This window comes from Perna viridis, chromosome 4, assembly GCF_037379345.1.
Source record: "Perna viridis isolate PV_CMFRI_1.1 ecotype Kerala chromosome 4, ASM3737934v1, whole genome shotgun sequence".
NCBI classification, from domain to species: Eukaryota; Metazoa; Mollusca; class Bivalvia; order Mytilida; family Mytilidae; genus Perna; species Perna viridis.
Window position 1 is genome coordinate 17585268 of NC_142448.1, and position 13309 is coordinate 17598576.

General features: G+C 35.1%; 1 protein-coding gene across 1 annotated transcript in view; it reads left to right on the plus strand.

The window, feature by feature from the left end:
• The window catches only part of LOC148619122 (uncharacterized), a 54451-nt gene extending 51833 nt beyond the window's left edge, over positions 1-2618 (plus strand). The window contains exons 25-27 of the mRNA XM_088578686.1: positions 21-1232; positions 1589-1722; positions 2043-2618. Coding sequence (XP_088434812.1) covers positions 21-1232; positions 1589-1722; positions 2043-2222 — 1526 coding nt within the window. The 3' untranslated portion in view covers positions 2223-2618. The remainder of the gene's footprint in view (positions 1-20; positions 1233-1588; positions 1723-2042) is intronic.
• The last annotated feature ends 10691 nt before the right edge of the window (positions 2619-13309 follow it).

The following is a 13309-nucleotide window of genomic DNA, read 5'->3' on the forward strand; positions in this document are numbered from 1 at the left end:
CAAATGTTTTACTTTTTCAGTGACATGTAATGACGACCGTTTAACAGATGGACGGCTTTGCGTACCAGAATACGACACCGATAACGAACAAAGGGGTGTGTTACAAGATAGAGGGCTTTTATTGTTAACCCCTGGTGCATGGAGTCACACGTCTTCTGATAAAATTTGGGGGATATCAATTATGGGAGTGTACAACTCTTATGATGGAGGTGGTTACATCCAAAATCTTGGGGGTGACAAAACTGGGTCGATTAATATTATCAACGAGTTGATCAATAACAAATGGATTGATCGTCAGACAAGGGCAGTGTTCGCCGAATTTACTATTTTTAATCCTAACATCAATATTTACTCGTATTCAATATATTTAGCCGAGTTTTCTGAGGCAGGGGGAGCCTTTCATTGGGCTGATACCCAAAGTTTTAAGGCTTCAACAATTACGGATGCTACAGGGGCCCTGTCTATTATATTTTATGTTGTATTTCTGATCATAATATTAGTACTGACATTCAAGCTTTTAAAAAAGTTCAGAAATGACGGCTGTCGAGTGACAATTACCAACTTCTGGAATGTTTTGGATCTATTTTTGTGTTGCCTAAGTTATGCAGGCACTGTAATTTGGATTTGCAAGTTCATTTACACTAAATACGCTATAGACAAATATAATGAAGACAAGAATGCCTTCGTCAATTTTCAGCATGTAGTTGTATGGGAATATATGTTCACATGTGTACTCGGTGGTTTGTGTTTTACCGCAACTTTACGTATTCTTAATGCTCTTAAATACAACAGAAAGTTGACCGAAGTCGCTCAAGTACTTCAGAAGGGAGCTAATCCGATTTTTCAGTTTTCATTAATGTTCTCAGTGGTTTTCTTTGATTTTGTCAGTTTTGGGTATCTCCTATTTGGCTCGACAGTTCACGAATACAGGAACTTTTTTATATCATTTGGCAGTTTGACGAATACATTAATAGGAAGAAACAGTTTAGACTCAATGATAAAGGCATCTCCAGCCTTTGCGGAACTCTACTTTTTTGTTTATGTATTCTTTGTAATTTTCACATTAATGACAGTGTTTGCTGCGATTTTAAATGAAAGTATATCAGAAGTAAGAAGTTCTTCAGCACCAGACACAGTCGGCATCGTCAAAATTGTGAAAACTGCTGTAAAAGACATTCTTGGTCTCGTTGGGATCCGTATGAAATCTGGAGTAAATCAGCATACAGCAAATAGTAAGTTTAGACTAACGGAGAAGTACAAAGATTATCCATATGTAGACTGTTGTTGGTCAGGTGTATATTCCGTTGTCATTGTATATTACTTTATTCTGGCATTGTTTTAACCTCTAGATTGCCCGTTCCGCGCATGCATAATCTTTACAGTGCTGTAATCACAAGTCGTTATACTTCCGATTTTTTTATCAGTGTATCGTTGTCAGTTTTGAGTTATGTCAATTTTTTTTAAAGTTTTTGAAGACAAGTGTGGAGTGCTTATCCGTACTCCTAATTACATTTTTGGAACACAGTTAAGGTAGTACATTCTTCCGATACATCTTTCATTGTCGTACCAATATTGTTTTGTTCTTCAGAGTACAGTGTTAACAACGCTAGAAAAAGTATTGATGCCTCTAACATACTGGGACTCATCAGGGAAACTCTCGATGATTTCAAGGCAGAGGGTAACACGGAAGAAAATCCTTCAGAAGAAAAATGTGATAAGGGGGTAAATGTATTCAGTAAAATGATATTGAATTGGTTAGAATTTAAAGTGAGAAATAATAAACATTATAATTCGATAAACCGAAAGTGTTAAAAGTGTTTTTACTGCCTTTTAGGTACATGTCGATTAATACCGGTATGTGCTGCATGTTCATTTAAATATATAGTTATTTTGCATTCTCTCCACGACGAATCGACAAATCGCTGCAGGACTATGATTGTTTTGTTCTACAGATCTTAGCCATAGCATTTGTGTGCATATTGCTATAGACCTCTCCGCTCTCGCTATTAATGAGTGTTGCTTTAATCGTTTCTAATTTGCAGGATGCCAAGCCAGCAAACAACAACGTCGATTTGGTGCCATTAGAAACGGAACCGGAAATGGAATCACGAGCTGGAACTTCACTTTCAGTTACAACGCGCCCAACCACTGCTCGAAATGTAACCATAGTGCTTCCCGACGGCAAGGAAGAATTTTATGACTTTTACAAAGGATATATCTAAAACAGTTAAATGGAGTTTTATCAGTGTTATGGAGTAAATATTATATTTTCTTTTATCTTTATACAACCTACAGGCTGAAGGATTTTTAACATGTTTAATGTAATTTTTTTTGGATGATTTGTATAATAATATTGAATTGAGAGTTTGAGTCGTGACATTTGAGATCAAGTGACTTCTCCGTTATTGAATGATCTGTAGTAACTATGATGCTATCTATTCTTCCTCGACAAAGGGTGTCATCCTGGAAATCTTGTTACACCATAAGTAACAGGACCTTCTCAATTGTTGTTGTCTATGCTCACCTCAGTCCTAGATTCGATTAGATTATGTAATAGTTATTTATTGACTGTTTACTTGTTGGTTATCAAAATAAAATTAAATTGCATGTTAATCAAAGTATAATCTGGTATCCAATAATGACTCTTAACGAAAATTATATATGGTATACCGTGCTAGCAAAGCTAAAAAGTTTCAAAACGTTTATGAAATCAAAAAGTGAATTATATTACTAAAGTTTCACAAAGCACAGTATCCATATCAATTAGACAATGTTTGTTTGTTGGGGTTTAACGTCCGAGCAGCAATATTTCAGCTATATTCAGACAAAAAAGGATGGGACACAAGGACAACAGGGTCGACAAATTTTGATTGCCACTAGAAAAAAGGGGGGATGGGTAAGGAAGGGCAATTTAGCCTCCTGTGGCGGAGCGCTATGGTTCCTACTCCTATCGAATACCACAGCAGGGTTCTTGAACGTGCGAGGAACGTGACATTTTTCCCAACACGGTGCACCACTATGGTTTGCGGTCAGGTTTTCCGTATTATAGCCTGACAACCCCAGCATGTAACACGCCAGGGGTACCCCATTCCACCACCTGGGGCACACATCCCAGTTGCTCTGTGGGCAGAGCGCCTATTCCCCGGCTAGGTTTCTAAGCACTATTTAGTCGCCTTTTACGACAAGCTTAGCGCTGCTGCAGGCCTATTCTTTTAACACCCGGACCTGCACGGGGCTCAATTAGACAAAGTTACACAATAATAATATTAAACAATTTCTAGCTTATTAAAACCGGCAAATGTAAAATTTATCAGTCATGGCCATTTCATTATTTAATAAAACTTCAACCATGTGTAATACCCCCTTCACCCCTTCAAATCACAAACTTTTACAAGATTCGTGCAACTAACACGATCGCTTCTGAAAATGATTTACGATTTACTATGAATATGAACAATCACTTAACGATTGGTTACGAATATGAACGATCACTTTACGAATGAATGCTAAGTGCGGACGAGCAGTTTACGAATTTAGAGTAATTGCGATTCCAATGCGAATTGTTACGATTTGGTCCAAGCTTTTACGGACAATCAATGAATGGCTTACGAAAACCTAACGAATATTACGAATATTTGCGGTTAAGTTACGAGTGTTTTACGAACGGTAATGATTTTCAGTGGGGTTTCATTTATTCATATAAAAGACTTGGGGCGTTTTCCCTAGGATTATGGTCACGAGTGATGCCAATATCAAAACTTATTTAAAGAGCAAACTCATTGGGATCTGTAGAAAAATCAATAAGTGATAATAAAAATGTTAATTAATGAAAAATTATATGGTTGAAAGTACAAAAATTAGTACCAAATTGTTGAAAATGCATTTTCGACATATTTGCTCTAAATTGGAGATTTTAAATCGGAAATTTCCAAAGTAGCACCTTCACAACGTTATAGCGTTAGGCTTTTTGCGTTCTGTGAATAAAGAGAGTAGTGTAAATTTGATGTGCTTTTGGTTGAAAATGTAACTGTTTTGTTAAAAACACCGAACATAACATGATACCATATATAGCTTATTAAGACTCTGATCTGATAATTGTACTAACATTACTATGTGCGTTTTAGCGAATCAGGCTTACTATTTTCATTTTGTGTTTTTCGACAAAATTTCATTGTAATAATAGCATTTATTAATTTCGGTTACTGTTATCTCCTATCGTTCGCGTTTTCATGATTTCATGTTATAATATAATACAGTTACGACCCTCTAAGGAGGTGAATATCCAAAACTGTCAACCCGAACTAGGGATATTTGCCTGAGGACTTTAGCCCGAGGGTAATAACCTTAGTGAGATTGACATTTTGGATATTCACCCAATTAGAGTGCCGTAGTTATTTTATTATACCGAATGAAACAAAGGACTGACAAAAAATGATGGTTTCAAATGTGGTAATTTGCAAACATGTGTTATTCACCTGCTCTTGTATTTTTGATGGGTTATTCACCAGTTAATAATAGGGTTATTCAATGATGACATGAATTTTGAGAGTTATTCAACCATTCTTTGCGATTAAAAAAATATCCAAATTAACCTATGTCACGTGATTATATTTCATCCAATTGAATCGATCCGTTATTATGTAAGGTTTAATAATACCGTATTTTGAAAACAGCCTACTTAGAGTATTAACTTGTGAACACTTTTCTTTGAACAAAATCATGGGAAAGTTGGCCTATGTCCTTTAAGCCATTCTTCATTTGACATGTTTTGCAAGAGAAACCAGTTAAAATTATACCAAACTTCTTTCGACTGACAGGACAACCTAACCCTCTTCGTGCTAGGCAAAGTATTCGTGCATGTATATATTCGAAAATTTTCGCGGGAATTCGTGTTTATGTGTTGAATCCACCGAAAAACTATCTTTAAACTACTATCATTCATAAATGAATCGTAAAATAATGGTATTAATAGCAAACCAAATAGTCCTTGCAAACGGTTAACAATGCCTTGCGAATGGTTTAGATTGATTTGAGACCTATTTTCGAACAAAATATTCAGTAAAGATTCGTTAACATTCGTGTAAAAATTTTAGACATGTAAAACAAATCCTCTCCTTTTGCGAATCGATAAGAATGTCTATGAATTGTAAAGAGTTATTTACAAAATATCGGCGCGTTAAAGACAAATGCTTATGCTGCTCTTACACCATGCCGAATATCCTTGCGAATGAAAAAAAAAATGGCGTTCGCAGAAAATTCGTCAGAAATAATAAGATTGGGTTATTAAAATATTGAAAACCATCAAGGCTTGAGATCGTTTTACAACTGTCTTACGAATCTTTATGAGTATTTTGCGAGTTTAACTAATTCCATACGAACCGAATTTCTTACTATTAACTTCTGAATGATACAAATGCCTTTACGACCCTTACGAATGCTTGCGATAATCGTAGCGAGTCTAACGAATTCTTGCGAGTGTCAATTAGAGTAAAACGAATAAAAACGCATGCGTTGCGATTTTTTAACAATTCTTCTCAAATACATTCATTTTGAATTTAGTTTTTGAACTAATAAGTCATGCCGAGAGGTGGGAGAAAAGCTGGAAGGGGTCGAGGCAGAGAGAAATAGACAGAATTACATATGGTCCTACCAAAGATGACCAAATGAAAAAAAACATGAACAGAAAAGCAATAAAACCCAAGCGGAAATAATAAATTCCGATGATTCCGGTGATAGATCTGACAATTCTATCACACTAAATGCTACACTGCCATGTTCTACAACACCACCTCCGTCTCGAACACCAAAATACAAAAAGAAGACAGAGAGGCGACATGCATAAATTGACTGAGGCTCAACAGGACACCATGTTCGAGTGGCTAGAATAAACTCCTGCAATTTATGACACCAACCACGAGAATTATAAGAGGCGCATACAGCTCTTTGGTGAACAGGCAGTAAAATGGGCGAGGGTATAGATGGCGAAACCCTTGAATTTTGGTTGAAGTCACGCAGAAATCTGATTAAAGTTGGAAGCTCGGCGTTCATGGAACCCCAAATGAGAAGAGATTGTGGGGAACGTTGTGCTGGCTCGTACCCTTTATTCGCCCTCCATGACGCCACAACCTAAAGTCGGTAAGTAATTGGAATAAAAGTTGGGATTTTATGATACTAATATGTATATTAATCAAAGCACCGAGGGTACTGAAAATCGAAAGTCGCTTGGCGTGCAACCTGCAAGATAGGTTACCGATGATAATGTTTTAAGCAATGTGCTAGAGTGCCGGTCATGACATGGACCAAGGTTTGAGACTGTTTTGGTGTTGAACCCATATTTCCCTTGCAACCTGCAGCCAAACAAAACAAAGAAGTACACAAATATCGTGAAAATGATTATTGCATTTGTTTACGTTTTTGAGACCTCAAACTTGAAAAAAGGAAGCTGATGGTGTTGAATGTGACGCTTCTTGATGAAATGATTTTGATTATAATACCATCCACGGGCATAGTTAAAATCCAACACCACCCAAAGAGAGATAACTCCAATTAAATTGTATTGACTTTTGACTAGACTGGTTCCCGATCGCAATATTCAGTAGTCTCGGGAACCAGGATAGCTTTTAACTATCTTCTTTGAAATTACTACGCGGCCAAGCAGCAAAAAATAGTTTGGCGTCTCGATTTACCAGTTCGACAATATTTAGCTAAAAATTAACACTTAAAAATGTTTGAAATTATTCATTTGGGATATCGGTGAAATATTTAAAGTTTAAAAGAGAATCACGCATTAATTTGAAGACAGCATTTCCGTCCGTGAAGTTATCTGCCGGAAGCCCTTTTGTCATTCTTATATACTTACAATACTCGAAGCCACTCACGTGACTTCCGAGCAAAAATGAAATAAAAGAGCTCTTTTCGCACATGACGATCTTTTGTGCTTGGTGCAGGAACACTTCATCTAAATACTCGTTAATTATAGCTTTGCACACTTCAGGGACAAACATGCTGGTGCTATTATCTGCAACACGGAAACTATACGACAGATCAACATATGAATTCCCAGTTCCTAAATGACGACGGGTCACTGCTAAATTAATCCGGGTCGTTGTGACGAAGGTTCTCCAATTAATTGTAATAATGTGAATATTGTATCATCTGCCCTCTGGACAGCCAGTTTCTCATCGAGCATGACCTCACCTCTCTTTGTCGGCGTCTTCTTCGCCTTCTGTTTTGCTTTTGTTGTAGAGCAATAACAACACGATGAGTAATATCTGTGTGCTGTGAGACTAGCACTGCTAGTGTTACAACTTGTTGCATAGACTCAGCCATTATCAACTGACCTTGAAATATCTTTTCGAGAGGAAAAGAGTAGTTTAATTTTTTTAAAAATTGGTTCCAATCGGAAAACTCGTATTGATTTCAAACTGATATCGCAAGATGTTTGTAATATTATCTTAATGTTTGCATTTTATTTGCATGCATTTGTTACCACTCGCTAGCGTTGGCAAGCCATACGTAGGCATTTGTAAGACATTCTCTTGAATATCGTTTAAAAGTTGTAAGCTATTTGCTTCATTCTTAAATGACTCGTAAGCATTGGTAACAGTATCATATCAGTCTTAAATGGAAAAAGAAAACAACCTTGCGAACATAAAAGGAATGTGTTACGATCAATGCAAATGGCTTCCCGTCAATACGATTGGCTTAAGAATGCATGTGAATTATTTACGACTGGATTGAGAATTTCAATTCCTTGCGAATTTTAGGAGCATGTTTCTAATATTCGTTAAAACTCACGAACGACCACGATTACTTAAGATTGAGTACGAATGTGATCGATTTAAACATATTTTACTCAATAAATAAATTGAATAGGATTGGATAGCAGGCAAGGCCTATATATATCCTCTCCATACAAGGCAACATATACAACATGCAGATAAAAGATATTCACATGACTTGAAAGCACACATGTATATATAGTACATTGATTGATAATGATTATGTTCAAAAACTTTTATATTTAAATTAACAATTTACTCTATAAAATAATAATAATAGTAATTCTCTGTGTAATTTATATTATAATGCATAACTTTTCCATTATCTTCAAATTAAACCCTTTTTTTTTATTTTAGAATATTATCAATATACATTTTTTGCAAACATTGATGGAGAAAGTTCAAATATTGAAAATTATTAATTTTATCTTGGTAAAAGAGGTATTTTCTGCATATTTCATGTTTACTAGACATCATGCACGGATCAATTCATTAAGGAAGGTGGAATTGATTTGAAATATTTTTAATATCTAGCAATTATAATTAAATTAAAGTGCGTGATAAATAAATCATTTATAATGCTGATGAATTTATCAATAAATTAGTGTTTTTTTATAAAATCAATAGTTTAAGAAAAATTAAATGTCTGTCAGCAAAAGCACACAAAACAACCTATAACATGACTTTATTTAATATATAACTATAATATGGCACTACTGAAAGCGCTTGGTATTTTTTATATAACTTTGCACTGCAAGCATAATTCGCTCATTCTGGGTATCATTCAGAACTTCATTGCCAAATAGTAGATTTGGCAAATTAAATATAATGTTAAGGTCCAAGCAGACTGACTGCAGTGACCTCCTGTGGTGAGCATAACAATTGCAAGATAACAAGAAATGGTGATTATCTTCAATGTAGTCCCTATAGCGCGGACAGTTTTTGGTTATCAGTCAAGTGATGAAGAAACAAATGTTGATTAAGATTGCTTGCTTCATTCCTCAACTGACAGAGCCATATATTCTCTTTGTGGTTACCTATGTTGAAGTAGCCAGGTGCCTTCGAGCTATTCGTAAAAACATCAACTGATGGACAGTTTTTTGTTGATATGGGTAAGCAGTTCCAGGCCCTTATTGTTGATGGTCAAAAGCTGTTGGAGTATGCTTGGGTGTTACAAGCAGGCACCCTCATATGATCATTTGAGATGTGCTGTCTAAGGTTATAATTATGAATATAATTAATATATGGCTGGACTAGGTGGTTAAGATAATTTGGTGCTAGTCCATTATTGATCTTATACATGAGTACTAGTCTATGGTTCTCTCTAGAGTGGTTCCTAACCAAGTTCCTCAAAAAGTTTCGTCTTAGATGAATTAATGCGAACACCGGTGATAATCCCGGCTGCTTCGACTTGTACACTCTCAAGAAGATTTGCCTCACATAAAGTACAATTGTCCCACACAACATCGCCATATACAAATACTGGCCTAACAAAAGCAAAATATATATTAATCAGAGCCTTTCTGGTCACCAGGTACTTCAACATTCTAAGTAATTTAAGCCTGTCGCATGCCTTTTTATAAATCTTATATATATGACTGTTCCATTTTGCATTATTCTGGAAGTCTAGACCAAGATGGGTATATATATTAACATCCTGCACCTGGTTATCTCTACCCAAAATTATACTGGATGGGACATTACATTTCTGCGTGAGAATAGCAGTGAATCTGTCTTGGATGGATTGACTTTGATGGCCCAATTTTGTGACCAACTATGTATAGTTGATAAATCTGAAGAAAGAAGTTTGCAGCTTCTGCATAGTCATTAGCATCTACAATAACAAATGATGAAGTATCATCAGCAAAAAGCTTTATATGACACTGTATGTCCCCTATAATACCGTTAATATAAATAAGGAAAAGAAAAGGTCCTAATACAGAACCCTGGGGCACTCCTGCATCTATATCTCCCCAACCAGAATTAAATCCCTCCAAAACAACGTTCTGCTTTCTCTCAATCAAATAGTCTGTAATCCAATCTAAAAGATTTCCATGAATCCCTATTTTTTTGTAATTTAAATAGTAACCCCCTGTGCCAAACTCGGTCGAAAGCTCTAGAAATATCACAAACAACATAGCGAACATCCTTACCATTGTCTAGATTACTGATGACAGTATCATAAATATTCAACAATTGATATACAGTTGAATCTTTTGACATGAATCCTGATTGGTGTTCTGTTATAATTTGACCTTCCAGATTCTACTGGTTATTTATGGTTGACTGTTCGAAATCAACAAAGAGTTATTGTGTTTTTGTCATCTAAAACATTTAAATAATTTTCAATTTCAGTTCATCCTTGAAAATTATATAGTGATAGACTTTGAAGAATTGTGTAACTGTGAAAACCAAACCTGGCGGCATTGGTCAGTAAGGTTCTGTTTAACACATGTGTGTAAAGGGGTTGAAAGAGCATGTTGGTTAATCCATATGTATGATAAACCACAATCATGTAAGTTGGTTTAATGTATTAATGCTATGCCATGTTATGCTCGTGTTTCCTAAAAGCAAAATTGTACAAGATTGCAGACAGTTTCTTTTGTATCTCTGATATTAAGTTTGACCAATAATTACGATTTTTAATGTACAAAGGGAATCTACCCAACTCACCATATATCATGTGATCTGGTGTAGAAATCTTTAAATGCAACACATCTTACAAAATTTCAAATGTACTCTCTCTAATATGGAGTTGTTTCCATCGCCCAATTTTACATTCATAAAGTAATATGGGTTCAATCACTTTATCAAATAAATCCTGTTGGCATTCGATAGAAAGATAATATTGCCAGTCATGATGCTGGAACCTTCCCCGTGTCAAAAATTATATTAAATAAGCCAACATATATAGGTATCAACAATCGACTAGACAGTACTCTTTATATATTCATTTATTCTAAGATGATCTCCAGGAAATTTACAATTTTTCAGGTCTTTGGTACGTTTTAAAATTTCGTTTTCTGTAATTTTATCATTTATAATCTCATTAGGCTCATCATCGTTAGGCAATATATGCGGTATATTGTCTTCATTATCTGAAGTATAAAGTTTCTTAAAGAAGTCATAAATATCGATTGGAACTACAGTCTTTTATAGACTGTCTATTATAATTATTCTAAAATTCCTTAGTATTACTAGATTTCATGGTTTTAAATTTGTTCCTCATTTTTCGCCTCTGTTCGTTGATGGCTTTGTTTATCTCCGGCTTATAAGTTTTGGCTCTTCACAAATTCTTTTTTCTCGGTACTTCTGTTATCGTCTTTCAGAAATGTGATTGGCTTTTCTCTTTTTCCAATATTCTTGGCTGAATCAACTTGAATGTTTGTTTTCTTTTATGTGTGTTTATATTTACTATAATAAAACCAAACATCTTTTCTGCAGAATATGTGAAAACCGTGTTAACTTTAGTTACTAGGTTATTTATCAATATTAAGATGATCTAGTTCGGTTTCTAATTGTTGAGCTTAACCATATCCATTGATTCTACAAAATCCACTTTTTACTATCCCATTTTTTCATCTTTCTTATCTTAGTTTTTACCTTGAGAGGAATTTGGTGCATCATTTAATGCATTTACATTAAATATAAAATTCATGCACAATGACATGTGTGTGAATGAACATCTGAATATAATGATGAAAATTCCAAAACATTTAAGCTATCAATATTGTATAATAAATCATGAGTATCTATAAAATAATCAACTTGATTGTCTCCAAGTAAACATGCCTTGCTTATCACCATTTCCCCTACCATTTACTATAAATATGTTGTTTTTAACAGAAATTTAACAACTGATTTCCGTAATTGTTCTTAGTCATTTCCTGACATTGACGAAAACATGACATACCAAACTGTTGAAGAGTGTCAACATAATTAACATCATTACAAGGTGGACACCTTCTATTTTGTTCAATTTCTAAAAAGTCAGAATCATTTGCGGTTCTACTCTAGAAGTCATCATTTAAAACTACCTGTATGTATTTATGATTAACTGATAATTTCAAGAATTCTTCTTCTAGTTCACTCAAAGCGTCATTAACCTTATACAGTGAATTTTCTGAGATACATATATATTTCCAATAATAACATCCTCTGATGTTCTACTTAAATTAATAGTAAATTTGTACCCAAAAACTGGTTTACTGTTAATTTCTCATTGGTGAATGTATTTGTCATGTTGAGTTTATTGCCCAAACGCAACACCACCTGATTTTACAGTAGAATCAGATTTTCTATTTTACATTTTCAATGTGTACCCCGGGATATCAATAACGTCTAAATCATCAGTTTTCATTCAGTTAGACAAATAAATCATAATTTTTTACTAAATCTATAAATTCTGGTTATTTCATTTTTTTTTTGTATAACACCACAACAATTCAGTGATAATATTTTCAATTCTACATTGCAACTGTTACAAATACAAATTGTTTTGTTACAATTTCTACATTCACTATTGCTGTCCCCTTGGGAGTCCTACTTGTTCGTGAGTATGTGCATCCGACGCCGTTTGATACGTCCACCGTTCTGTGATGTTGAGTTCAAGAAAGATCGAGTGTTTTTTTTTACTTAGCAGTACTTCCATATCATCGTCATAATCACCATTATACACCATCAACATATAGGATGTCTGGACTAGTTTAGAGTCTATAGCCCTGTTCTCTCTTCTCCTTCATAATTGGGTATAGACCATCCCTGGCTTGTTCCACCACATCAGGGTATTGTTGAATCGCTCCAAAGGGTTTGCCATTTAAACGGTATGTATTCGATAGAACGTTTTGTTTATCTCTTTGGTATAAAAACCTAGCCACTACCGGTCTTGGGTTACCTTTTTTACCTTTTAGCCTTGTCCAAATCGATGGAGACGTTGCCAAACTCGATGGAATAATTTACTCATAGTTCTTTCTTTATAAATTATCTAATGAGTTCTTCAGTTGTTTCCTTCGTGTTCCTTTAACCCGGTAAATACCTTAATATTATTGCGTAAAGTTTTCCATATTGGCTTAGTTATTGGTCCGAGGCTAGCCATATTGGACTGAGGCGTACCCGAAGTCCACTATTTCTAGCCGAGGACTACTAACTCAATATGAAAAGCCTTATGCAATTATACCTTCATTGACTAACTAGTCCAATACTTCATATTGGCCTAGGTCAATATGGGTTTTAACCAAACCAATATGACGTATTGGACGGGTTAAAGCCGTATTGGGCGGTTGAATCTCATATTGGACGGCTAAATCTCGTATTAGAGCATCCTCTCAAGTCAGGGTTTTAAGCCCACTCTCGCTCCCTCAAACCCCTGACATCACTCATATTAAGCGGGTATCGTCCAACCAATTCCGATTGGTTGCTTTCCGGGGTGAGAAGCACCAATGAAAATCGATTTAACATAAAATGTCTGTGGAAGGTAAACAATAATACGAGGTAATGGACGATCCGATATAGTAACTGAAAGTTGTATG